This window comes from Macrotis lagotis, chromosome 1 (assembly GCF_037893015.1).
Source record: "Macrotis lagotis isolate mMagLag1 chromosome 1, bilby.v1.9.chrom.fasta, whole genome shotgun sequence".
Lineage (NCBI taxonomy): Eukaryota > Metazoa > Chordata > Mammalia > Peramelemorphia > Peramelidae > Macrotis > Macrotis lagotis.
This window is the reverse complement of record NC_133658.1, coordinates 901,444,169-901,471,281: the sequence shown is the minus strand read 5'-3', so window position 1 is coordinate 901,471,281 and position 27,113 is coordinate 901,444,169. Positions and strand designations below refer to the sequence as shown.

The 27,113-nt window shown below is 47.0% G+C and overlaps 1 protein-coding gene across 4 annotated transcripts in view; it reads left to right on the top strand.

Annotated features, from left to right (window-relative positions):
• The window catches only part of RYR1 (ryanodine receptor 1), an 89,233-nt gene that overhangs the window by 52,474 nt on the left and 9,646 nt on the right, over positions 1 to 27,113 (top strand). The window contains exons 63-89 of one of the 4 annotated variants that reach the window (XM_074219024.1): positions 2,336 to 2,574; positions 3,336 to 3,417; positions 3,772 to 3,902; positions 4,881 to 5,210; positions 5,955 to 6,195; positions 10,028 to 10,115; positions 10,438 to 10,530; positions 12,424 to 12,438; positions 13,520 to 13,690; positions 14,361 to 14,420; positions 14,548 to 14,685; positions 15,001 to 15,113; positions 16,930 to 17,026; positions 17,176 to 17,282; positions 18,052 to 18,103; positions 18,249 to 18,317; positions 18,407 to 18,506; positions 19,002 to 19,081; positions 19,292 to 19,368; positions 19,609 to 19,682; positions 20,482 to 20,499; positions 21,984 to 22,064; positions 23,038 to 23,126; positions 23,211 to 23,339; positions 24,238 to 24,342; positions 25,334 to 25,415; positions 26,471 to 26,658. In XM_074219024.1, coding sequence (XP_074075125.1) covers positions 2,336 to 2,574; positions 3,336 to 3,417; positions 3,772 to 3,902; positions 4,881 to 5,210; positions 5,955 to 6,195; positions 10,028 to 10,115; positions 10,438 to 10,530; positions 12,424 to 12,438; positions 13,520 to 13,690; positions 14,361 to 14,420; positions 14,548 to 14,685; positions 15,001 to 15,113; positions 16,930 to 17,026; positions 17,176 to 17,282; positions 18,052 to 18,103; positions 18,249 to 18,317; positions 18,407 to 18,506; positions 19,002 to 19,081; positions 19,292 to 19,368; positions 19,609 to 19,682; positions 20,482 to 20,499; positions 21,984 to 22,064; positions 23,038 to 23,126; positions 23,211 to 23,339; positions 24,238 to 24,342; positions 25,334 to 25,415; positions 26,471 to 26,658 — 3,049 coding nt within the window. The remainder of the gene's footprint in view (positions 1 to 2,335; positions 2,575 to 3,335; positions 3,418 to 3,771; positions 3,903 to 4,880; positions 5,211 to 5,954; positions 6,196 to 10,027; positions 10,116 to 10,437; positions 10,531 to 12,423; positions 12,439 to 13,519; positions 13,691 to 14,360; positions 14,421 to 14,547; positions 14,686 to 15,000; positions 15,114 to 16,929; positions 17,027 to 17,175; positions 17,283 to 18,051; positions 18,104 to 18,248; positions 18,318 to 18,406; positions 18,507 to 19,001; positions 19,082 to 19,291; positions 19,369 to 19,608; positions 19,683 to 20,481; positions 20,500 to 21,983; positions 22,065 to 23,037; positions 23,127 to 23,210; positions 23,340 to 24,237; positions 24,343 to 25,333; positions 25,416 to 26,470; positions 26,659 to 27,113) is intronic. The other 3 variants (XM_074219025.1, XM_074219026.1, XM_074219027.1) reach the window with 3 other exon arrangements.

Genomic DNA, 27,113 nt, shown 5'->3' with positions numbered 1-27,113 from the left:
TGTTCTGTCATGACCTGAGAATCTCAAATCCCAGTACCTTAGAGCTAGGGGTCACTCTGTCACTATATCTGGACGGGAATGGTCTCTATGAGATCCTTGACATGTAGCTTGTATTTAGCAACATCCTGGACATATTTGAAGTGTGCCCAGGGGAGGAGAAATTAGGTCCATTCTGGTTGACTCTAGCAAGCAGAACCAAGTAGGAGAATGAGTAGAAGTATATTGGGCATGGGGAAGATCAGAAAAGGGGGAGAGTATAGATAGCCCTTCTTTTCTAACTCTCAGATTCTGTAAGGAACAAGGAACTTAAGCTACCTCTCAAGGTCTTTTATATCATCCTTTCCTTGATTATTCCTCAATCTTCTTTGGGGACCCTGAGACTCCTGCTGCTGCTCTACCAACTGTAATAAAGTCAGAGCCAGAGACTGTAAAGTCAGCCTGTCACCCCAACCCCCTCCTTATATTTAGGTTTTTCCAAGGGCCACGCAGCTAGGTAACTATTAAGTGTCTGAGGCTGGATTTGAACTCAGTTACTCCTGACTCCAGGACCAGCACTTTATCCACTGCGCCACCTAGCCGCCCCTACCATCCCCAAATCTAACTTGTTCTCTCAACTACAGTTCTGAATAGAAACTGAGATGATCAAAGTCAACATGATCTCCCCAGCTTGATCTTGCCCCCTGGATCTCCATCATTCTATCAGAGCAACTGGGTAGCACAGTGGATAGAGTACTGGCCTTGAAGTCAGGAGGATGGGAGTTGCAATGTAGCCTTAAACATTTGACTCTTACTAGCTGTGTGACCTTGGGCAAGTCACTTAACCCTGATTGCCTCGCATCCAGGGCCATCTCCAGTCGTTCTGAATCATATCTGGCCACTGGACCCAGATGGCTCTGGAGGAGAAAGTGAGGCTGGTGATTTAGCACAAGTCTCCCCCCTCACTCCAATCCAAATCATGTGTTTGTCATGGCATCACCTCCCTGATGTCATGATCTTCTTTGAAAATGAAGGACAAAGACTAGACAAGGTAGTCCCTATCCTGCCTCCTCCAACTGCCCAAGGCAGATGATGTAACTGGATCCCAAGACCAAAGAAAACTAGTCTGACCTCTCCAATCCTTCCTAATTCCCTTGAAAAAATTCTCCCTTGTTCTCACACAAAAAGCTCAAGCCCCTGGTCCTCCTCTCCAAAAACAGGGCTAGTACAGGTGAGTGAAATTGTGGGTCTCTGGTCTACAGTATCTGAAGTCAGGAGGCTGGTCTGCTATTTCCCCACCCTTGTGACCTTGAACAAATCACTCACCTTGCGTGTCTTTTGCTTCACTAATCTCCAGGAAGGAAACGTTAGACCAGAGCAACTGTTTCCAAACTTTTAGGACTCAGGACCCCTTTATGCTCTTCAGAATTATTGAGGACAAACCCACCCCTCAGAGGGGTTTTTGTTGCTTATACCTTCTGATGTTTATCACATTGGAAATTAAAACAGATACATTTTAAAAATATGCTTTTATTAACTTATTTTAAAATAACCATAAAAACCATTACATGATAACATCAATAACATGTTTTTTTAATTAAAAAAAAACAAAGAATATTTCGTGAGAAGAATGGGACTGTTTTATATCTTTTTGCAAATCTCTTTCAAGAGAGTTACCCTTAATAGAAGACAGCTGGATTCTTATATTTGCTTCTGCATCTAATCTGTTTCAATATGTTGATTTAATTTAAATAAACAAATGATGATGATGATGATGATACTAATAAGCAGCCTTTAAATAGCACTTTAAGGTTTGCAAATAGCAGGACAGCTGGGTAGGACAGTGGATAGAGCACCAGCCCTGGAATCAGGAGGACCTGAGTTCAAATCCTGCCTCAGACACTTAACAATTACCTATCTGCGTGACTTTGAGCAAGCCACTTAACCCCATTGCCTTGCAAAAAGAAAACAAAAATAAAATCTAGTGAAGGTTTGCAAATAGCTTTACAAATATATCATTTGAAGAAAATTTAGCTTCCTATAGATTTGTATTTGGCAAAGGGAGAATTATTTTAGTAGGCAAATTATGTCTTAATATTAGTATGAACATTTTTATTCTTGAAGTTTCTCTGAAAGGGTCTGGATCACATTTTGAGACCTGTTAGACTAAATGATTGAGGTGACTAGGTGACAGTGGTTAGAGTGATGAATTTGGAGTCGGGGAACACCTGAGTTCAATCCTAAGCAAATCATTTAACATCCATTTGCCTCTGTTTCCTCATCTGTAAAATGAGGGGGTTGGACTCAAAGGCCTCAACTCTGGTCCTCAAACCATTGAGCCCTTTCCTTTTTCTCCTAGGACCGTGATGAAGTCAGGCCCCGAGATCGTGAAGGCTGGTCTCCGGTCATTCTTTGAGAGCGCTTCAGAAGACATTGAGAAGATGGTGGAGAACCTGCGCTTGGGCAAGGTGTCCCAGGCCCGGACCCAAGTCAAGGGGGTTGGCCAGAACCTCACTTACACCACTGTGGCCCTGCTTCCTGTACTAACGACTCTCTTCCAACACATTGCCCAGCACCAGTTTGGAGATGATGTCATCTGTAAGGGCAGCCCTGAATGGGCCCTAAGGGGAGAGCAGCCTAGGGTCCAAGGGTGGGGCAGATATTAGTGGGGTTCTATGGGGAGGGAGGAGGTCCATGATGGGGAGGGCTGGGAATTAGAGGAAAGCATTTCAAGGAAGAAAAATAAAAGGGAGACCTGGTTTCAAATCCTGACTCTACCACAAGTCACTTAACTTCCATGAACCTCAGTTTCCTCATTTGTAAAATGAGGAAGGGTGGTCCCTTCCAGTTCCATGACCTCATGGGTCCTTTTTAATTATAAATTTATGATCGTATGATTCTTCTTGCTGGAGTAGGTTTCCCCATCATAAAGGAAGAGGGTTTGGAGTCAAAGATCACAAAATCATGGGATTTGGAGTGGGAGGGTTCCATGAAGCCATGGAACACAACTCCCTCATTTTGTTGATGAAAATGCTGTGGCCTAGGGAGAAGAAAGGACTAGCTTAAGACCCTTCGCAACATTGAATAACAGGGTGTTTTGAATCCAGTTCCACCTGCTTCAGCAATTGCTGCCGGATCCCACTGCCTCCTTCGTTTTGGAGGGGTGTGAGGTCCAAAGAAGGGCAGGATTTGAACTCTAGTCCTCTGCCTCTACCCTGGCCCCTGGAGTCACACTCCCCATGGCCTTGTAGTCTCTCCAGATCCGAGGTCCAAGTATTCTAAAAGAATTCAATGGGAAGGAAAGGAAGCCAGGGTGATCTCTGACCTTTGCCCTTGTGTCTTCCATCCTTCCCACATAGTGGACGATGTCCAGGTCTCCTGTTACCGAACTCTTTGCAGTATTTACTCACTGGGGACCACCAAGAATTCCTATGTGGAAAAGTATGAAGGGTCTGGGAGAGGCAGAGGGGGTGGGTCAGTAGAGAAAGGGTTGGTTCTGGAGGGAGGGTGGGAGGGTAGATTGGAGGGGGAAGGGGAAGGGGGCAGATTATAGGAGAAGAGGGAGGTGGGGACAGATTGGAGGGGAAAGAGAGATGGGGATAGATTAAGGGGGAAGAGGGATGGGGACATATTGGAGGGGAAGGGGGAATGGGGACAGATTGGAGAGGAAAGGAAAAGTTTAGGGGTTCATCAAAGGATGAGCTGGATAGTGAAGAACCTCAGGGGTGAAGATTGATGAAGGAATGGGGGACTATGACCTTGCCCACACTTGCTCACCCTTGCCCACTCTGTCAGGTTGCGTCCAGCACTTGGAGAATGCCTTGCCCGTCTGGCAGCAGCTATGCCAGTTGCCTTCCTTGAACCCCAACTGAATGAATTCAATGCCTGCTCTGTCTATACCACCAAATCTCCCAGGGAACGCGCCAGTGAGTTTTGGGGATGACCCAAATCAGTGATTTGAGGGGGAGGTGGCCCTGCAATTTGGAGAACCTCAAGTTGAAATGGGGGTCACTCTGGGGATAAGGGAACTTAAAGGTCACCTGATTGGGAGTAACCTACTAACCTTAGGACTTGATGGAATCAGAGTCATGGGCTAGATTGGGAGTCCTCTGCTTCTGAGGTGGAGAGCAGGGCTTCAGGGAGAGCGGAGTGAGAGGCCAGATTCCTGAAAGTATCAGTCTGAATAACTGATGGAGTTAGTGGTATTCTTAACTCTAAGAATTTAACTGAGTTTGTGGTTCATTAAGACCACTTACCCCCCCCAACCCAGATCTTTTTCTTTGATACCTAAAAAAGTCGTAGGGATATTAGTGTGCAGTAAGGTCTATAATGTGCCTAGAGGGTTTGGGAAAGCTGGAAAAACAAATGTTGAAATGGGTCGCATTGGGAGAAACTGAGCCTCCAGGACTCTGGAGATGACTGTCCCACTGTCCTCTACCTTAGTCCACAGATCAGCAGGAAACTGTTCAGTTCTGAGTTTAAGGACTTTAATAGAAGGATAAACAACCAGAGGAAGACTACTGGAATGGTCATGGGTCTTGAGTTTAGGGTGAAGTAATGGGATATTTAGCCTGGAGAAGACTCAGGGCGACATGACAATACTTGAAGGGTTGTCCTGTAAAGAAAGGGTTTCACTTGTTGGGGTGATCAAAGAGGAAAAAAGTTAGGGGTGATGGGTTTAAATTGCTAAGAGGTCAAGAAATATTTAGAGCCATGTCAAGGTGGAGTAGGCTATTATAGCAGGTAAGGAGCTCCCCATCACTGCTAAGTCTATCGCAATGAGAATTTCTTTTCAGGATCCCTGAGATTCTAGAATATTCTGTGGCCCTAGGTTTGGAACCCAATGGGGTTGGGATACTAGGGTTTGGGAGAGCCCCCTAAGTTGGTCTCATACCCTGCACCAGTCCTGGGCCTTCCCAGTTCTGTGGAGGAGATGTGCCCTGATATCCCGGACCTGAAGCATCTGATGGCAGAGATCGGGGGACTGGCTGAGTCGGGTGCCCGCTACACAGAGATGCCCCACGTCATCGAGGTCACATTGCCAATGCTCTGTAACTACCTGCCTCGATGGTGGGAGCGGGGCCCTGAAATACCCAGCTCACAGCCTCCAGGGGGCCCCCCACCCTGCACGGATGTCACTTCAGACCACCTCAACTCCCTCCTGGGAAACATCCTCCGGATCATCGTCAACAACTTGGGCATTGATGAAGCTTCGTGGATGAAGCGCCTAGCAGGTGGGTGGTGGGGAGGAAGCTCTTGGCGGGTGGGTGTGGAGGGAGATTTGAATAGGTAAAAGGGATGAGGAGGTATGATAGGGACAAGATTCTGGGGACCTATGAATGTGATTAGATGTGGGATATTCAGGGGGAAGGATTCCTATGGATCAAAGGTAGAGAGCTGAAAAGACTCCTTTCTTCATAGCTATGAGAAGGAATCAGAGTCCCTTGAGAGCCATCTTTTGGAGTAGGGTACCCCAGGGTCTGACAGAATGGGGAGACAGGGATTTCTAACAGCTGGAGTAGATAATCATTTATCTGAGATTGATGGCTGGAGTCTTCCCAAGAGCTGAAACAAAAGGATTAGGAATGTGAGGGTAAGAATGGAAGGCTGGAGTCCCCGAAGAAGGGAATGGGAAGGGTCTCCAAAGACTAGTGATAAGGAACAAAGCTCAGTGAAAAGAATTAGTAGTTCTGGTTCTGATCCTTAAACATCTGTGTGACTTTGGACAAATCACTTTCTTTCTGGGCCTTAATACAATTTGAGAATTGGAAGAGATGGTCCCTGAATCCCACTCTCCTTAAAGGCAAGGAGACCAAGTCCCTGGGAATCAGAATTTGGGGGTTCCTAAAGGTTTGGACAGAGACTGGGTATGTGAGATCCCTAATGACCTGGGCTATGAGGTTGAGGACCCCAGGATAGAGCTGGTGGTTCTACAGGTTCAGCCTCACTAACCTAGCTCTTTCCCCATGTACCCTCAGTATTTGCCCAACCAATTGTGAGCCGGGCTCGGCCTGAGCTGCTCCGGTCTCATTTCATCCCAACTGTGGGTCGACTGCGAAAACGAGCTGGGAAGGTGGTAGCAGAAGAAGAGCAACTGAGGCTAGAGGCCAAGGCGGAAGCTGAGGAAGGGGAACTCCTGGTGCGAGATGAGTTTTCTGTCCTCTGCCGAGACCTCTACGCACTCTATCCCCTACTTATCCGCTATGTGGACAACAACCGGTCAGTCCCTTCCCCATTCCAAGCTCTACCATTCCCTGGTGAGGAACCCAGGCCCAGTCACCCACTTACCTCTATTTCATTGGTGACTTCTCTGGGGTCACCTGATGGGTTGCCATCCATTTTCACCTGAGAGAAGACCAGACTTAGTCAGAATGATCTGAGTTTGAATCCCAGTGCTTTGGGCTCAAAGTCCCTTTCAGTTCAAGAACTATGGTCCTCTTGTTCTCATCTTCAGCAATTGTGCTCTGCATTCCCCCCAGAAATCCTCAGGTGGGAAGCCCTCAGACTCACTTAGCTTGTCCATCCATTTGATGCCACTCAGGCAGGTTCTGTAGTGAAGGGCTATAGCAATTTATGATTGATATTCTGCTAATTCACATTTTTCATCATTGATGATCTGCTTATCGAACCACAGATGTCACCAAAGCCTTTTGTTTTTGCCCTGTAACCAACTCACCTCCTTTTTCAGAGTGAAAAATCTTTGATGACAGCCTTGAAACCATTTTTCATGTGTGTCATCACTGATAATATAGAACAGCTTGTTCATCCATCCATCTTCTTAGTCTATTGAACCACTCTGCTTTTCTTCCAAGTTTGTGGTATTCCACCATCTGAAGTCAAGGAGGGCCATGGGAGAATCTTTGTGTTTACAAGATGGGCTTTATTACAGGGAATATTTCAGGATCATTGGGAGCATTTCCCAAATGGGACTTAGGCATCTTATTTCGATTCAGCTCTGGTTCTGCTCACAAGCCCCTCTTTAGTGTCTGCACAAGATGATAGATGATAGATAGATAGATGATAGATAGATAGATGATAGATAGGTGAATGGACTAGTTCTCTGGGTCTCTCAGACCCAGAAGTTAAGTGCCTGAGCCAGGATCACACAACTAATAAGTGTCTGAGGCTAAATTTGAACTTGGGTCTTTCTTACTCCAGGCCTAACTTCACCTCAAAAGACAACAAATGAAAGGAAGCTTAAAAAGTGGGGGGAAGGGGAATCATTCCAAGCAGATTACAAATTACAAAATGCTCCATCCAAACTGGTCTTCTTGCCCCTGGAGGTCAAGGACTATCATTCTTTACCATTGTAGCTTCCAGAACAATGAATGGTATACAAAAGACATTTAATAAATGATGATTGATAGATCGGAATCTAATTAGAATGCAATTGTAATCATCTAGGCAAAGTGTCAGAGATACTATGTAAGTAGAAACGATGTCATCTGGTAACATGGGATACGGGGGCTGAAGGAGAGGAAAGAGTCAGGGGTCTCTCTGAAGGTACAAAGTAAATGACTGAGAGGAAAATGGTGTTATCCTCTTCTGAACATTCCTTGGCTTGTCAATAAGCATTTATTTAGTGTCTACTGTATTCTGAGAGGCAGTTGGGTGACTCAGTGAGCAAAGTGGACTCCAGGATGACCTGAGTTCAAATCCAGATTCAGACTCTTACTAGCTATGTGACCCTGGGCAAGTTATGTAACCTTGTTTTCCTTAATTCACTGGAAAAGGAAATGGCAAACCACTCCAGTGTCTTTGCCAAGGAAACCCCATACAGGGTCACAAAAATCTGAACATGACTGCACAACTGTGTGTTAGGCACTGTGCTAAGCATGAGTGTACAAAAACAAAAGACAGACCCTGCCCTCAAGAAACATAGAGTCTAAGGAGAGAGTATGTAGGAAAATGGGAGATAATCAACAGAGGGAAGACATCAGCATTAAGGGAGATAGGGAAAGGCTTTGTAGAAGATGGGATTTGATCTGGGACTTGAAGAAAGCCAGGAAGAGGCGATGAAGTGGGGGAGCCTCAACAGAATGGGAGATAGTTTGCCTGGAGTACATGGTAGAGAGTAAGGTGTGAGAAGGTTGGAAAGGGAGGAAGGGACTAGATTAGAAAGGGCTCTGAATGCCAAACAGCATTTTGTATCTGATCCTGGAGGTAATAGGGAGCCACTGGAGATTATGGAGAGGAGATAACATGGTCAGATCTGTGCTTCAGGAGATTACTCTTTTTTTTTTAAGGTTTTTGCAAGGCAAATGGGGTTAAGTGGCTTGCCCAAGGCCACACAGCTAAGTAATTATTAAGTGTCTGAGACTGGACTTGAACCCAGGTACTCCTGACTCCAGGGCCAGTGCTTTATCCACTGTGCCACCTAGCTACCCCCCCATGACCCATTCTTAATGAAGTCATCCTGGTTCTCTGTGATTCTTACTTTTCTATGTGCTCACTATCCATTTTTAATAATACAGTTCAGGTTTTTTTCCCAGAAATCAAAGCCAAGTTACTGTACATCCCTCCCTCTTCTCTTTCTTGTCCCCCATTCCTGTGGCATCACTCCCATTTTCCATAGCCTTCCAGGCATCACTGTCAGTGGCTCAGTAATCCTAGCTGGTATTTTTTTCAGCATCCTGAAATATAGCTCATGTGAGCCTGGAGATTTGAATTGATGAAGGGTACCCAAATACTGCTTTCCAGTTCTAACCTCCGATAATCCTCGGAGCTACCGCTAGCTACCTTCTTGCCTGAACTCCAACTGTTAGCAATCACTGCTGTTTAACATTGCCTCTTCTTGGTCTTCCTCCCCGCCAAACACCAAACCTCTCCCCTTTCCAACACTGTGCCAATAGGACCTAGTCATGAACAGATCTGAGTCATAGGTCAAGTAGCTGGACTAGGGTGGACATTAAAGTAATAAAAGTAAAAATAACCTCCTAACTCATGCCGGATATTTTTTTTAGAATCAAAAGCCTTCCAGTCCTTAGCTAGGCAGAAGGCCACTTCAGCAAAAATTCCAAAGCCTTTAATCACTTGCCTATTCCAATTATCTTGGTCACAATTAATTCCAAAGAATTAAAGTTTCAGGTCACCCAGAGGGTATTGGAGAGACACATGTTGGGTGGGCACAAAATAAGTTGCCCAATGTCTCTAACAAAGAATTATCCAAGAGAAATTTGGTAAAAGCTATCTTTCCTAAGACTGACAACTTGAATAGAAGCAGGGCTTATTAGAAAACAAGGTGATAGGGATGTCCAGAGAGGAAAACTTCTTCTAGGCATCCTGCCTAGTGGGCGTCCTTCCTGTATAGGACATGAATGAGAGCATGGATTGGGTCATGATATGGTCACCAGTAGAGGGAGTATCTCCATTGATGTGACTCAAGATCCATCTGGGTTCTATGTTTCAAAGGACTGAAGGATGGGTCCTTCCTTATCCGAGAAAAGTCATTTCCTTGCTTCCTGAGGGTTCCTCCCGATGAACAAAACCCCTGCCAAATACTTTGAAGAGTCAGTCAGTGTAGAAAAGACCTTTGGATGGAAGGCTAAGAATTTCTTCTTGAAAGACTCCAAACTTTTCTTTTATAATAGGGTCAACAGTCTTTTAAATGTTATTTTCATTGATGTCTTTTTAAAGTATTCATGATTGAAATATTTAAATAATGAATATCCCATTCATTTCCTGAATACATCTCTCTCCACTCCCCTCTCTAGACAGTCATCCCTTATAATAAAGATTTTAAAAGGAGGAAAAGGCATTTCACTAAAACCATTTCTGACCATGATACAGTATTCCACACCCATAGGCTGCCCACCTCTGTTAAGAAGGGAAGGGGATCATACCTGGAGACCACCCTGGTGTGATTCTCCTCCCTTCTCTCCTCTTCTAAAAAATGACTTAAAATGATAGGATCTGGCTGACCATTATAGCATTTCTCTGGGCCTCATTTTCCCTATCTGTAAAAGAACTCAACTCTCCAACCCTGTCCAACCCTTACGCCTTTTGCTCTTTCCTGGCCTCTTTAATTCTCTGCTTCTCCGCCCTCCTGCAGAGCCCACTGGCTGACAGAACCCAACCCTGATGCAGAAGAACTCTTCAGAATGATAGCAGAAATCTTCATCTACTGGTCAAAGTCTCATGTAAGGATTTGTTCCCTGGCTTTCCCCCCCCTCCCATGACACTCTGCTGAAACTCCAGATGGAAAGCAACTGTGGTAGGGAAGGGAAAACTCTGGGCCAAGACTTAAGAGTCCTGGGGTTGAGTTTCAACTTTGCCACCGACTTGGTATAATCTTAATGAAGTCTCTTCCCTTCTTGGGTCCTCAGACTTGAAGTTAGCTGACCCCTAGGAACCTATGAATACCAACACTCTCTGTTCAGGGTTCTAAGCTCCCTTCTGGTTGTGCCATTCTGAGATCTGAAGAACCTCCATCACTCTATCTATGTTCTCCCCCATCCCCAGAACTTCAAGAGAGAGGAACAGAACTTCGTGGTACAGAATGAAATCAATAACATGTCCTTCTTGACGGCAGATAGCAAGAGCAAGATGGCCAAGGTAAGGAACAGAGGAATGGAAGGAGGCCTGATTGCCACCTCTTCCTGCCCCTCTGACCCAGACCTTCCTCCCCCAATCTTCCTTCCCGTCCTTCCACCTTCTCCTCAGCTTTTTTCCCCATCACCTTCCTTTGTCCCAGTTCTCTTCCCTTCCCAGTCAGGGAATTTATTAAATTTATTCAATATCTACTGCTGATCTTGTGCTAAGAGATGCCTCTAGGACATCCAGTTCCAGATACAACAAAATCAATCCATGGACAATTATTAAGCACCTATTAATTTCTAGGCACTGTGTTAAAGAAGACAAAAAAAGGTCCCTGCCTTCAAGGAGTTCACAGTTAAATGGGGGAGACCACCCACAAGCAACTATAGATAAACAAGATATATATATATATATATATATATATATATATATATAGAGAGAGAGAGAGAGAGAGAGAGAGAGAGAGAGAGAGAGTGTGTGTAAACTTAGGAAGGTGGTAGCAGCAGGGGAGACTAGAGAGGCCTCCTGAAGAAAGTCAGAGAAATTTAAAGGAAAATATGAGGACAGAGTATTCCAGATATGGTAGATGATCAGTGAAAAAGCATGGAACTGAGTGATAAAGTCTTGTATGATGATCAGCAAGGAGCCCATTGTAGTTAGGTCATAGAATGTGGGGAAGGGTAGAATGAAAGAAGAAACTAGGTTATGAAAGACTTTTCTCTGGATCCTGGAGGCAATAGGGAGCCACTGGAGTTTTTTGAGGGAGGATGTGACATGGACAGTCTCAGACTTTAGGAAAATCCCCTTGGCAACTGAGTGGAGAATGGATTGGAGTAGGGAGAGAACTTGAATCTAGACTAGAGGTGACAAGGGCCTAAATGAGGACTGTGATGTGTTAGTGGGGAAAAAAAGAGGGTCAAATACAAGAAGTGTAAAGATATAAATGACCAGATTTGTAAATATATTAGATATATTGAGGAGAAGGTGAGTGAGGAGTCAAGGATGCCACCAAGGATGGTGATGGCCTCAACAGTATCAGGAAAGTTCAGAAGTGGAGAGAGTTGAGAAAGCAAGATAATGAGTTTCAAACAGTTTGAATTTGAGAGATACCTCTTGGACATCCAGTTCCAGATGCCAACCAGGTAGTTAATGATATAGTGCTATATAATTCAAGAGACAGGTAAGGGCTGGATAAATAGATCTAGGAATTACCAACAAAGAAGAGACAGTTGAATCTATCACCTGACCAACAGGGCCTCTGTGGATGGACTTAATACATCCATATAATTGAATTGTGTGACTGTCATCTAACAAAGGATCCTTAGGGGAAGCAAAGCTCAAAATCATAGAATTTTGAATGTTAGAAATAAAAGAGAACTCCAAATAAAGAAAGTTAGGACAGGGAAGGATTTAAGAATGTAAGCAGAGGGGCGGCTAGGTGGCGTAGTGGATAAAGCACTGGCCTTGGAGTCAGGAATACCTGGGTTCAAATCCGGTCTCAGACATTTAATAATTACCTAGCTGTGTGGCCTTGGGCAAGCCACTTAACCCCATTTGCCTTGCAAAAAAAAAAAAGAATGTAAGCAGATTTGGAAGGAACCCTTACAGCAGGGATGTCAGAGCCAGGTAGGGCCCTAGGACATAGAACATCAGAATTTTTCAAAAGTCATTGAATCCATTCCCCCACTTTATTTTATAGAGTGGGAAAGTGAGGTCCAGAGAGAGAAAGGATATCTTGCCCTGATAGACAGAAGTGAGCCTAGAACCTAGGTCTCCAGGCTCCCAGCAATGTAGTTTTGTCACCTTCCAACCCTAATCTACTTCTATAAGGAGTGGGCCTGGGCAGGGGATGATTGGGAATTTCAAGGGGGTAACCATGTCTCTGTCTCTATCTCTGCCCGGTTGGAGCAGGCGGGAGATGGACAGGTCAGCACTCCCCCCCCTCACCCTAGGGGTCTCAAAGCATGGCTAGATGGCTGAATCCCCCAGCCCCAATCCCCTCTGCTCCTATTATCTCCCACCTTACCTGACTCTCCTATTCCCAACACTTGTCATCTCCCAGACCCTACCCTTACCAAGGCTTGAACCTCCAGGTTCCTCATTACCCAATCTCCTGTCTCCTGTTGCCAACACCATTCACCTACCCAGTCTTCCTGGCCTCCAATCCCTTTGAACTCCTGCCGATGATCCTTTAGTTCCAATTTTCTCTCCAAATATCCTTCTCCCAGTCTCCTTTGCCTCCTCAGGTCCCCCACCAAGAACCTATTCCCCATGTTGTATTGTATTTCCCCCCTCTGCCCCACCACAGCATTCCCCACTACCATCACTGCCACAACCACAAAAGCCCTCTCCCCTACTTCTCCTCCCTAAGTCTCTAGCTTCTTGCAATTTGACCTTTTTTTTTACTTTGTAAAAAAAAAAAATTCTCTTTGCTACTCTAGAGCATCTGGGATTGGAGAGGAGTGGCTGTTGGGGCCTGGGGAGTGGAAGGGAGGGGGGCATGTGCATGCTGCCCCATAGAAGGGCAGGCATGATGGGTCCATGCTGGAGGCCTAAAGCCTCCATGTCGGTGTTGGCATCTTCATGTATGATCTTGAATACATCCAGAAGTCTATATCCCCTGCATCAGATTGCTCTTTACCTTCCATGTTGCTCTGTCTTTCTATCTCCCTTTTTTCTGTATCTCTGTTTCTCCATATTCTCACATCCCTTTAGCCCATGTTGGTCTTTCCATGTTCCCCCCAGGTCTGCATGTCTTCTGTATGTATCACCATTGTCTCTTCCATGTCTCTGCACTTGGGTCAATCTTGGGGGCTGTGGTCAGGGAAGCCTCAACTGGACAACTTGATCTTTCTTGGGTTTGGGAGGTGAGGGAGCTATGACCTCTTGGAAACACTGAACCTAGGGGAACAAAGAGTGTGGGAGGCTTGGGGAGATGGGTTCTCAGATGGGGATCTTGGGGGGGAGCTTGGAGGTCTCTGATCTCTGAGACATGTGCAACCTGCAGTCAGGAGGCTCCGATCAGGAGAGAACAAAGAAGAAACGTCGGGGGGACCGATATTCCGTCCAGACCTCTCTGATAGTGGCTACTCTCAAGAAGATGCTTCCCATTGGACTGAACATGTGTGCACCCACTGACCAGGACCTCATCGCACTGGCCAAGACTCGTTATGCCCTGGTACCCACTCCCACGTTCTCTGAACTTTCTCATAATTCATTGAAGTGTCTCTGATTGCTATCTCTGATTCCTCAAGCCATTCTCTAGCCCCTCTAACCCCTTATCCATTCCTTGTTCCCTCTGGCCAGTATGTGATATCACACACCTCTGTGACCATTTACTTACCCTCTGATATTTTAGTGACCTTTTTAACCTCTTACCCCTCTGTTCATTCACTGACCCCCCTGGTCAGTATCTTATCTATCTCTGATCCCTCTGATCATTATTTGACCCCTATGGCCATTCTCTGATTCCACTGACCAATCAGTGACCTCTTTGACATGTATTTCACCAATTGTCAACCATTCCCTGATTTTTCTAGCCAATATTTGACCCTTTTAGCTATTCACTGACCCCTCTAATCAATATCCGACCATTTAATGATCTCTGTCTGAGACCTGGCCCATCTCTCACTCCTCTGACTATTCTCTGAATATTCATTGATCCCCACAAACACACTCTGATTCCTGGATCATTCACTGGTCACCCCCTCTGCCTCATGAATTTTCTGACTCTTCCCATTCTCCAAAGATTCTCTAGATCCCTGTCCCTTTGAGAATTAGGGGAGGAAGTGGAGAGCCGGGAACTCTTCAGTTTGACTCTGCCTTCCTCCACACATCTTTCTCCTCAGAAAGACACAGATGAAGAAGTTCGGGAATTTCTGCAGAATAATCTTCACCTTCAGGGAAAGGTATTGATAAAGCCAGTACTGGAGCTGGAGCAGGGGCAGGTTATAAGGGGTAGGTTGGGAGGCAGAGTGTGTCAGGCTAGAGCCATCCTTAGAAACTCTTTACAAAATGTCCATCTATTTTTCCTAGAGTGAGGGTTCCCCATCACTGCGCTGGCAGATGGCCCTATACCGGGGTCTACCCGGTCGGGCTGAGGATGCTGATGCCCCTGAGAAGATTGTTCGACGGGTACAGGAAGTATCAGCAGTGCTTTACCATCTGGAACAGGTAGGATGGAGCTCTGAAGGGGAAGACCTTCTCTGGGGAAGGACTTAGGCCTCAAAAAGGGAAGAACTGGTCTCAGAAATCCAGGTTTGGATAAAAGATGGCCTAAATGGATTTCACAGAATAAAAGACTTAGATCTGGAAGGGACATTAGAATCATCTGTTCCAACAGAGGAGACTGAGGCCTAGAAAGGGTTAGGAAATAGGCCCAAGGTTATACAACTGGTTACTGATATAATGCTCTTTTCACTGCCCCATGGACTCTGGAGAGATGATGAGTTTGGGAGTGTTCTTGACCCCTCCCTTCTCTTCCAACAGACAGAGCACCCCTACAAGTCCAAGAAAGCTGTGTGGCACAAGCTCCTTTCGAAACAGCGTCGTCGGGCTGTCGTGGCTTGTTTCCGCATGACACCCTTATACAACTTGCCCCGGTAAGGAAGCCTGGGAGAAAAGGGTGGCCAGGGAAAGTTGAAGGATCCCAAGTAGGACAGGGGATTGGGATACTGAGGGAGAGGCAGGGACAAGAGTAGACTGTTTCCTAATCTTAAACAGGTCTTAGCTTAACTTTGAATTCCTATCAGAGCTACTCAATTCAGGATCCAACTGTGCTTTCCCCATTCTGAGGAGTAGGGAGATAGGGTCAGAAAATGAGAGTGATAAAGAGATAGGAAAATTCAGGAGACAGAAAAAGGTTATAATTCTGCAGCATAAGAGATAGAACAGTGGCTATCAAAATGGTATTTGGGTAGAGAGGCAGTGGATATGACTGAGAAAGATTGACATGGCTAGAGATTCAAGAGAAGCTAGCATAGGGGCAGCTAGATGACTCAGTGGATAGAGCAATAGCCCTGGAATCAGGAGAACCTGAGTTCAAATCCAGCCTCATACACTTAATACCTATTAATTGTGTGACCTTGGCAAGTCATTTAACTCCATAGTCTCACCAGAGAGAGAGAGAGAGAGAGAGAGAGAGAGAGTAGATAGGGCTGGAGTGAGTGATTGAAGAGAGACTGCCAGGGCTGGAGTGAGGGGGGGGGCAAGATAAACTGACATATCAATAAAGGATAAAGGCTGGACATTCCCCAGTTGACAAATGGTCAGAGGATATGCAAAGGCAATTTACAGATGAGGAGATCAAAGCAATCCATAGTCATATGAAAAATTGCTCTAAATCATTACTTAGAGAAATGCAGATTAAAGCTTCTTGGCCAATATGACCAGAAAGGATAATGACCATTGTTGGAAGGGATGTAGGAAATCTGGGACACTAATACATTGTTGGTGGAGCTGTGAACTCATCCAACCTTTCTGGAGAGAAATTTGGAACTACACCCAAAGGGCAACAAAAATGTGCCTACCCTTTGATCCAGCAATACCACTACTGGGTCTATACCCTGAAGAGATGATGGAAAAGGGTAAAAACATCACTTGTACAAAAATATTCATAGCAGCCCTGTTTGTGGTGGCAAAGAACTGGAAATCCAGTAAATGTCCTTCAATTGGGGAATGGCTTAGCAAACTGTGGTATATGTATGTCATGGAACACTATTGTTCTATTAGAAACCAGGAGGGATGGGAATTCAGGGAAGCCTGGAGGGATTTGCATGAGCTGATGCTGAATGAGTTGAACAGAACCAGAAAAACACTGCACACCCTAACAGCAACAAGGGGGCGATGATCAACCTTGCTGGACTCACTTGTTCCATCAGTGCAACAATCAGGGACAATTTGGGACATCTGCAATGGAGAATACCATCTGTATCCAGATAAAGAACTGTGGCATTTGAACAAAGACCAAGGACCATTACCTTAAATTTAGAAAAAACCTGATATCTTATTGTCCGATCTTGCTATCTCTTATACTTTATGTTTCTTCCTTAAGGATATGATTTCTCTCTCATCACATTCAATTTGGATCAATATATCCCATGGAAACAATGTAAAGACCAACAGACTGCCTTTCTGTGGGGGGTGGAGGGAGGGAAGTAAGATTGGAGGAAAATTGTAAAACTCAAAATAAATAAAATCTTTTTTTTAAAAAAGGATGAAGGCGGGGGCAGCTAGGTGGTGTAGTGGATAACGCACCAGCTTTGGAGTCAGGAGTACCTGAGTTCAAATCCGGTCTCAGACACTTAATAATTACCTAAAAAAAAAAAACCTAAAAAAAGGATAAAGGCTGGAAATCGGAAGGTGGGAACTTCTCTTAGAAGCCACCCATCCATTCCCACCTTCAACCTTGTCCCACAGGCATCGTGCAAGCAATATGTTCTTGGAGTCCTACAAAGCAGCATGGATACTGACCGAGGAGCACAGCTTTGAGGACCGAATGATTGATGATCTCTCTGTAAGTGGGAGTCCAATGGGTGGGGGGGTGGGACTTGTGGCAGAGTCAGAGTAGGGGAGATAGGAAAATGGGAGAGGATATCAGTGGGATAAGGATGACCACTTGGCATCCCTTCCCCAATGTGTCCCATCCCTGCTCTCACCTTAAAGAAAGCTGGGGAGGAGGAAGAAGAGGAAGAAGAACAAGAGGAAAAGAAGCCAGACCCTCTTCACCAACTAGTATTACACTTTAGCCGAACAGCCCTGACAGAAAAGAGGTGAGACCCTGAGGAATCATCCCCCTGTTGCCCTTCTCCCAGGACCCAGAAAGAACCAAAGGAAACCCCAAAGAGAGTCCACAAATCCTCAAGAGATAGATGGAGTACCTGCAGAAGTTCAGCCCCCAAATTCCTCAGAGAGATTGACTCCATACCCCAGGACATCTATAATATTTTGAGGCCATCCCTTCCCCCATACTTAAATACTCACCCTAAGAACTAATTTCCCCCCTTTCCTCCTGCCTCTCCCCATGCTCCAAGTAATCTCTTCCAAAAACCCCTCCTCAGGCTTATTGAACATTACTCTCTCTTATTTTATGTTCCCGTCAGAGTTGTCCTCTTGCCCATTTTCCATCTACTTCATACATTCTCCAATTCCAGGCCTTTAACCAGACTGTGCCTCATGCCTAGAATATACTCCTTTTCATATCCACCTATTAGAATCCTATTATCTTCCTTTAAGGCTCCACTCAGATGATAATACACTGGAATAGCCCTTCCCTTTCCTCCAATTTACTTAGTATTTTCCTATATAGATGTTTTCCTTCTCTGTGTTCATGCTATTTACCCATCCCAGATACATTGCAACTATTCCTTTTATATCTTGCCCCATACACTGGAGAGACCCCCCCCCAAAATCCTCTGGAGCCCCCAGTAGCCTAGGGAGATCTACCCATTGCCTTAGAAAGGTCCCCCATTCCTTTGGAAGACCTTTCTCTATATCCTAGAGAGACACCCTAATTGACTTTCCATCCTAATCCTTTTCCAGCAAACTAGATGAGGACTATTTGTATATGGCGTATGCGGACATTATGGCCAAGGTAAGCCTCCCATTTCATCCAATCAAGTCCTTCCTCCCCTAGCCACACTCTGCTGCTGCCTTGGGAAGGGGGGACCTCTGTCCCCTTGCCAGAGGCCAAGGGCACCAAGATCCCCCTTCTCACTCCCTGATTCTTCCCCATCTAGAGCTGCCACTTGGAAGAGGGAGAAGAACCCGCAGAATCTATTGAAGAGGAGGTTGAGGCCTCATTCGAGGTATGGAGGAACAGGGATGGGAGCAACTCTCCAAGGAGGAGAGCAGATGCTGATCCTGTCCCTCCATCCTCCCCTCCCCATCCCTTCAGGAAAAGGAGATGGAAAAGCAGAAGTTGCTCTACCAGCAGTCAAGGCTACACAACCGAGGGGCTGCTGAGATGGTGCTACAAATGATTAGTGCCTGCAAAGGTCTGCGCAGCCCTGCTCCCCTATGTCCAAGCACCCTGCCCTGCCTTGTTCACTCAGATCTCTCCTCATCTCTGCCTTTGCGCTCTCACTGCCCTTCACCCTGGCACCCTGAGCTCTCTCAAACTCATCTCTCCCCTCATCAACCAATTAATCTAGTAAACAACAATCTTTTTCTCAGCACCCAGGCCCAGACTCTCGGGTAGCTGTGGGAGGTCCCAAGACAAAAGTGGAGAGAGTCCAGAAAGTGCTGGGCCTGTCTCACAGGGTTGTTTTGACAATTAAATGAAACAGTATCTATAAAAGTCTTAGCACAAGGAGCTGCTTTAATTCCTTTCTTCCTTCCTCTTACATTCGATCCCTCACACCCCCCATTCATTCAGGTCCCTCTCAGACTTGTCTCTGCCAGTGTCTTGGACACTAGTTCCCTGAACCATGGGAGTTGTGGGTGGAGGACAGACCAGGCCTAGGTTCTGAGTGGATGCTATCCTCTGGTAGGGGAGCCAGGAGTCATGGTATCATCTACCCTGAAATTGGGCATCTCCATCCTCAATGGTGGCAACATGGAGGTGCAACAGGTATGGAGAAGCTAGGGATGGGGGTATATGACTGATGACCCTCCTTGGGGGTTGTCAGGTGAGGGCTGGATGCCTGCTCATCAAGGAATGGGGTGGACCAGATGATCTCAGGAGTGCCTTCCCACTCTGTGACTCCTTCATGGGTTTGAGGTGGGGCAGATCCTGGCTGCCCACTTGAAACCCTCCCTCCTGCTTCTCTGTCTCCTGCAGAAGATGCTGGACTATCTAAAGGACAAGAAGGAGGTTGGCTTCTTCCAGAGTATCCAGGCCCTGATGCAGACATGCAGGTCTGTCCTATGGGCAAAGGTGGGTGGGAGGGGCTGGATTGTCAGAGGAGGGGAGAGAGACAGAGACAGAGAGAGAGACACGGGGGGGAGAGAGACAGAGACAGAGAGAGAGAGAGAGAGACAGAGAGACAGAGAGAGACAGAGAGAGAGCTAAAAGGAACTGGGACTCCTAGGGGCTGAGCTAGGGCCTCACATAGACCTCCTGTCCTGAATCCCTTCTGTACACCTCCCTCCCACAAGTGTTCTGGATCTGAATGCCTTTGAGAGGCAGAACAAGGCAGAGGGACTTGGAATGGTGACCGAGGAAGGGACTGGTGAGCCCCCTTCCCATCCCTATCCTTGGGACCCCCCCCTTCCCTTGGGATTCCCCTTCCTTAACCCTAAGTAACCTCCCTTCCTCTTAAAACCTCTATCTCCCTCCTGGGCCCCTCTTAACTACAAGGAACCCCCCACCCCATCCCAGGGAACCCCTTCATCTCCCCATGGGCCCTCATTCCTTTGGGTACCCCTTCTCCTAAGGTTATTCCCCCTTCTTCAAGGGTCCTCCCCCCACCCCGGGTCTTCTCCTCCTCCTTCCTCCCCATCTGGGTTGCTGTTTCCCACTCCCATTAATGCCCCTAATCCAAGTTAATCAAGTCTCCTCTTTGCTGTGTTGTGATGTGTGGTACTCACCTCTCTCCCTGACCCCTGACCTGACCTCCTCATGGCTTCTCCATCCGCACCAATCTCTCCCCCTGTTCCTGTCTTTCCCCTCATCCCCATCACCTCTCCCAACTTGCCCTCCTCTCCTGTTTCTGTCTCTACACCTCCCATCTCCTGCTTGATTCTGTCCTCTTTCTGCCATTTTCTCCCTCAATTCTCCTGCATCTCCATCCCTGCTCACTTCTCTCGTCTGGGTCTCTCCATCTGTTTTTCTGTCTCTGTCTCTCAATCTCTATGACTGTCTCTCCTTGGCTCTTCCTGCCCTTTGACTTGGCCCCTCTGTTTCTGTCACTGCCTGTTTCTCCATGTCTTGTCTTTATGTCTGTCTCTTTCTGTTTCTTTTCTCTCCACATCTCTGCCTTTCCCTCGCTCCCCATTCTTCCCTCCTCCCATCCTGTCCGGCTGCCTCAGTCATCAATCGCGAGAACGGTAATTCCCCTGCCCACAGTCCCGTGTGCCATCCTGCTCTGCTAACCCTCCTTCCTCCTGCCTACCCCGGGCCAACCAGGGACAGGATCAGAGACCAGGGACCAGAGAACAGACATCAGGACCTGGGAAGGGATGGGACAAGAGGCAGGATCCAGGGCAGGGTGTTAGGGCAGGACTGAGGGCTGAGGGGTCTTTGCTTACTATAGGGTCCCTGAATCAGCTGGCCCAGGACAGGCAGGGATGCCCTCCCCTAGACTCCAACTGCTCCAAGCTCCAGTTCTTCTGATTGGTGGCCATTCCAATCCAAGCTCTCAGTTCTCCTAGCTGGATTGTTGCCATTGGCCTGTCCCTTTTGACTGGGTTGGGGGGGGGGTGCCCTCTGCGCCTGCTCTAGCATTCCATCTATAATCTGGCTTATTTTTCATTCTCCCTGTCCCTTGCCCTCCCCTGTGGCCTGCCGCTTGGTTGGCAGACTTCTGATTAGCCCATGGTTGACACCTGCCGCCCTCCCTACCCCTCCCACCCATTCAACCTGTTTGGCTACATTCTAGACCCCAATGTGCCCACCTACCCACACCTCTTCACCCCCATCCACCTCAGCTGCGCAGCGTTGCTCCTCTATCCCAACCCGTCCAATCCCCACCTCATAGAAACCCTGGAGATCTAGGCCTCTGGGTCCTTTCTACCAACCACCTTGACTGTATGACATCACTGGCACTGATATCATCAGCCCTGATATCCTGGACTCTGAAGTCATTGTGGCTATGTGAGGTCACAACCCTTGAACTCACCCATCCCATGATGTCATAAGCCCTGAGAATATTGTAGCTATGTGAGGTCACAACCCTTGAACTCACCCATCCCATGATGTCATAAGCCCTGAGAATATTGTAGCTATGTGAGGTCACAGCCCTTGAACTCACCCATCCCATGATGTCATAAACCCTGAGAATATTGTAGCTATGTGAGGTCACAGCCCTTGAACTCACCCATCCCATGATGTCATAAACCCTGAGAATATTGTAGCTATGTGAGGTCACAGCCCTTGAACTCACCCATCCCATGATGTCATAAACCCTGAGGTCACAACTCTCAGGTCATTATGGCTATGTGAGATCACAACCTTTGAAATCACCCAACCTATGATGTTATAAATCCTGAGGTCACAACTCTCAGGTCATTATGGCTATGTGAAGTCACAATCCTTGAAATCACCCATCCTATGATGTCATAGACCCTGCAGCCCTATGACTCTGACATCACTAACTCCACGAAGTCACAGCTCTATGATGTCCCACAGAAGTCACAGCAGGTCTACCCAGGCATGAGTGGCGGTCAGCCCTACTTCCATTCCTTCCCCACCGCCCATTCTCCCTACCCTGGTGTGCTGTGTGCATGGGCCTTCTGCATGCCTGTTCCCCAGGGGGCCTTGCCCCACAGCAGGCTGACCCAGCAGGGCCCTCGCTCCCTCCCTCTCTGCCCAGGAGAAAAAGTGATGTCGGACGATGAGTTCACCCAAGATCTCTTCCGTTTTCTGCAGCTGCTGTGTGAAGGCCATAATAATGGTTAGTATGTGAGAGGAAAAGGAGAAGGAGGGGAAGAGAGGATGGAGAGGGAGTGAGTCTTAGGAGGGGTGGGACCTGGAAGGGTTGAGCCTGGTGGGTATAGGGGATGAAGCCTTGGGCTTCGGAGTCAAGTCCCAGCTCTGGGCCCTCCTACGGTCATTGAGTTGGCAGGGCCCTGGGTGACCTGTTTTATAGCCTCTTTGGTCTTCCTCTGATCTATGATCTGAGAGCACCAGCTCTGGTTCTTATGGGTTATGTGAACCTCAATGAATCACTTTCCCATTTTCCCATCTGTTTGATACCTACTTCACAAGCATTTGTGACCATCAAATGGGATGATGCAGAATTGGATCCAGCAAGGACTGATTAGGTCCCACCAGAGCATAGGCTCACAGGAGCTATAAAGGTTAATCAGTCCATGAGAGTTGTACCTTCTAACGCTCATATAATTCTAATGGCCTGCCAAACCTTGTGCTAGGTGCTGGGAAAGGTAAAAACCAAACAGTCCCTGTCCTCAAGAAGCTTACATTCTAGTCTTACTAAGAGGAAACAGCAGTGTCCACAGCTAAGGAAATGCAAAGCTCTGGGGGGGGGGGGGGGGGGGGGCGGGGGAGGTAGAGGCAGGACTGGAGAAGGAAGAGGCTGGAGGCAGGAGACCCAAGACCCTTTGGCTATTGTTCTCACAGCAGGATTTGGGGAGAGATGGAATTAGATTAAGTAGACTTGGTGACTAACTGGATTGGAGGGAGATGTTTTTAAAACTTAAGTCAATAGAAGGGGCGGCTAGGTGGCATAGTGGTTAAAGCACCAGCCTTGGAGTCAAAAGTACCTGGGTTCAAATCTGGTCTCAGACACTTAATAATTACCTAGCTGTGTGGCCTTGGGCAAGCCACTTAACCCCATTTGCCTTGCAAAAAAAAACCTAAAAGAAAAAAGTCAATAGAAATGTGAGCCATTTATCTATCACTCCCAGACTTTCAGAACTACCTCCGGACACAGACAGGGAACACAACCACCATCAACATCATTATCTGTACCGTGGATTACCTGCTGAGGCTCCAGGTGAGCATCCCAAGTGATGCGGAGAGGGCAGCTAGAGGGGCCAGGGCCCTGGGGCTGTCACCACTTACCAACTGCCGCCCTCAGGAATCCATCAGTGACTTCTACTGGTACTACTCCGGGAAGGATGTGATTGAAGAACAGGGGAAAAGAAACTTCTCCAAAGCCATGGCTGTGGCCAAGCAGGTCTTCAACAGCCTCACAGAGTACATCCAGGTAACCCACCTCATTCCATTTCTATCCATGACCCTACTCTCAGCCCCTCCTGGTCTTCTAGGCTCTGGTTACAAGATATCTCCTCCAGGAAGAACATAAGATTAGAAGCTGGAAGGGACCACAGGTATCACTTTTACAGAGGGGGGGGAAACTGAGGCACGGAATGAGAAAAGATTTGTCCAAGGTCTCACAGAGTACAGACTTGAGTCAGCATCTCTGGATATCTATAAAAATGTTCTTTCTACTAGAAACTGCGTATTTCATAGGAGGTTATCCAATCAAATGTTCATTTGTTAAGCAGAAAAAAAGGGAAATAAATATTTATTCAACACCTTCCATATGCCACCATAAAAGGGGCCTTAGAAACCAACCGATTGAAGCCCCTTGTTTCATGAATGGTGAAGAAGGGAACAGGGAATGGCAATCTGTAGGAAGGCAGGGTCTCCTCCAAAGCTAGCAGTCTCTGTCTCATAGTGGGATAGCATGCCTCTACTGATCCTTAACAAAAGGCTCTGCCTTGGGCCCTATCTCCTCTGCCTTGGACAGTCCAACTCAGTTGTTTAAAGGACAAGATCCTTATAATCACCAGGAAGGGGAGGAAAGAAAGGTGGCAGGACACAGGTCCCATTATCCTCCCCTGACCCAACCTAGACAATGGACATACCTATGAAATATTGGCTAAATCATGGTGAATTCTATAGTATGGCAAAAAGGGATCTGAAGATCCTGGTTGAATCTAGAGCCTGGGTGACCTTGGTGTTACCATTTCCCTCATCCTGGGTCTTACCTTCTTCATCAGTCAAATGAGAAGGTTGGCTCTTAGGAGTCTCAGTTCATGATTGATGGAGGAGGGGGGTGGGATAGACAAATCCTGAATCAGTTCTATGTCTTCCCACAGGGTCCATGCACAGGAAACCAGCAGAGCTTGGCCCACAGCCGCCTATGGGACGCCGTGGTCGGCTTCCTCCACGTTTTTGCCCACATGATAATGAAATTGGCACAGGTGGGGCTTTCCCTGATTAGGCTCTTTTCCACCTGAACTGGCCTTATTCTGCATCCTGATTGACTCCCAGGGGCTTTCTTCCTATCTGGTCCATTTCCCATCCAATGGGTTCCATCCTTCCTTTAGACTTCCCTTCATCAGTATTAATGAATCTTCCCTTCATCAGTACTGATCAGACTCCTCTCTAGGCCCCCTTTCCCTCCTCTGAATATATTCCCTTAGTAGATACATCCTCAACTGGCCAGATTTCTCCCCCTTTGAGATTTATTCTTTGATTTGTTTGCTTCCTACCCAGCCACTTCCCACCTCCCCTTCACTGGGCCCACAGCACATCCCCTCTGTTTGGCTTGTCCCCCACCCCACCCAGGTCCTGTTTTCCTTTTGCCCCCTTATGCTCATCTGCCCCACATACTCCAAGTTGCCTCTGCTCCAGAGGCTCCTTGGAGGTCTGATGGATGACCTCTTGGTTTCTTTGACCTGGAGAGGTCAGAGAGGGGGTGCTGTGGAAGCTGGGTCCAACTTTCAGTACACACAAGCTAACTGCCTCATTCTAGGCCTGCTCTTTGGGTATGTCCCCATCTCTCAGTCTCTCCATAAGTCCCTCTCCCTCTGAACCTGACCCTATCTTTATTTCTCTATCTTGCCATCTTTCTCATCAGTTTTGGGTCTTGCTGTGTTTCTCTACATTCCCATCTCTATCTCCTTATGTTTCTGTAACTATCATCCTGAGCTTTGCCTCTGTCTCTATCTCTCTGTCTCTCTCTGTCTCTCTTTGTCTCTGTGTCTCCTCCCCCCCCCCACTCACTCACTCTCAGCTCTTGGCTAAATCCTCCACAGAGGTTAGGAGAAGACCATATTTCAAACTAGGAACCCAAGGACCAGGTTAAGGGTTAAAGAGGACCAGTGCCAAGCGGTTGACTTAGCATTCAAAGACAGAAGCTCTGAACTGTTAAGTGATTTGGCCATGTGGGGATGGGGGGGCTGTCCCTAGGACTCGAGCCAGATTGAGCTGCTGAAGGAACTCCTGGATCTGCAGAAGGATATGGTTGTCATGTTGCTGTCTCTGTTGGAAGGTGAGCCTGAAGATGCCCACCATGAGGCGCCTGTGCGAAACCCTGCCCAAAAGCTCCCATGCCAGAGAAATTCCCCCAAGACAAAGATCCCTTCCCCAACCCCAATCAAAACCACCTCTGCCAGAGACATTGAAATCCCTCCAAAAGAGCCTTTTCCAGCTTAATCTCCTCCCATGATAATCAGTCTAGCAGCTTAGCACAGTGTGATTTAATAGTTTGGCTCACTAGGGACTTTAAAAATGTTTGAATAAGCATTGTATTAAGAGATTACTGTGTTTGGGTATTAAACTACTAGCTCTCTTCTCAAAGCACTTACATTCCAGCCTATGTCGTCACTTCCCAGAGCTGTCCCCTTTTGGAAATCCTACCACATCGGAGGTTCCTCGGAGAACTCCCCCTTCCCACAAAAGTGCCCCCTCTATAAAGACCTCTGAGATTCTTCCCCTCTTGAAAACCTCCTGCAGAGAGAGATTCCAGGCCAGAAACCAACCTCTGAACCTCATCTTCATAGGCTCTCCCATGGAGATCCTCATACAAAGGTTCCTCCTAGATATCCCCTAAAGATACTCTTCTGGGGGAACCCCATCTCCCTTGGTACTGTCTTCAGAAGCTTTCTCTGAGACCCTTGTCAAATACACCAGTCACAGAGAGCTCTTCCCAAAACTTTCTCCTTCCCCACGTGGTCCTTACTACCAAAACCACCCAAAATCTCCCCAATCGAGACTGCCCAGGAGAAATCCTCAGCATAGGAGGAAGCCTTCTTATCCTGGTTGGATCTTAAAAGAAGGTGGGGGGACCCCTGCTTGTCCCTTTAGAATAATGAAGCACCAGCAGGCAGAGGGTGATGGCAATGGATAGAAAAGGGGTTGGATTTGGAAACTGAGGTCCTGGTTTTAAATTCTGATTCTTTTCCTTGTGACCTTATAACCACTCTGAGTGGTTTCCCCTTCTGGAAAATGAGGGTACTGAATTCAAGGGCCCTTCCAGTCCCATTCCTCCTCCTCATACCCCCTCTCACTCTAACGCTCCTGCCCTTTGTCCCCCACCCTTCCCAGGGAATGTGGTCAATGGCACAATTGCCAGGCAGATGGTGGACATGTTGGTGGAATCCTCCTCCAATGTAGAGATGATCCTCAAATTCTTTGACATGTTCCTAAAACTGAAGGATATTGTGGGTTCTGAGGCCTTCCAGGACTATGTTACTGATCCCCGTGGGCTCATTTCCAAGAAAGATTTCCAGAAGGTATGACCCCTGAACCACCTTCCCAGTGGCCACAAGAGATGCTGGGTGCCAGGGAAGAATGGGGCCATGTCTTAGGGGATTCCATAGAATAGGAGAAAGGAATCCAATGACTGCAGAAGCCTGAGGACAAGTGGGGGGATAGAGGGTAGATGAAGAGTAGGATACTGGTGAAGGGGCCAGAGACCTAGTTAAGCCTCTCCAGAAGAGGGACAAGAATATGATGTTAGGGAACCTCCTGGACAGGTATCTGGGCAGATAAGCCCCTGGAAAGATACACTGACTGAATGCATCAAGAGACTATTCTGGGAGATAGTAGGGGACCTAGGAAAAGTCTAAAAACATAGATGCTCCCATTAGATGGAGACCAAAATTTTGGGTGGGAGGTCTCCTGGTGGAGGAAACTGATCCTACAGGAAGTTTGTAGTTGGGAGAGGGTTACCTGCATATTCCCCAGT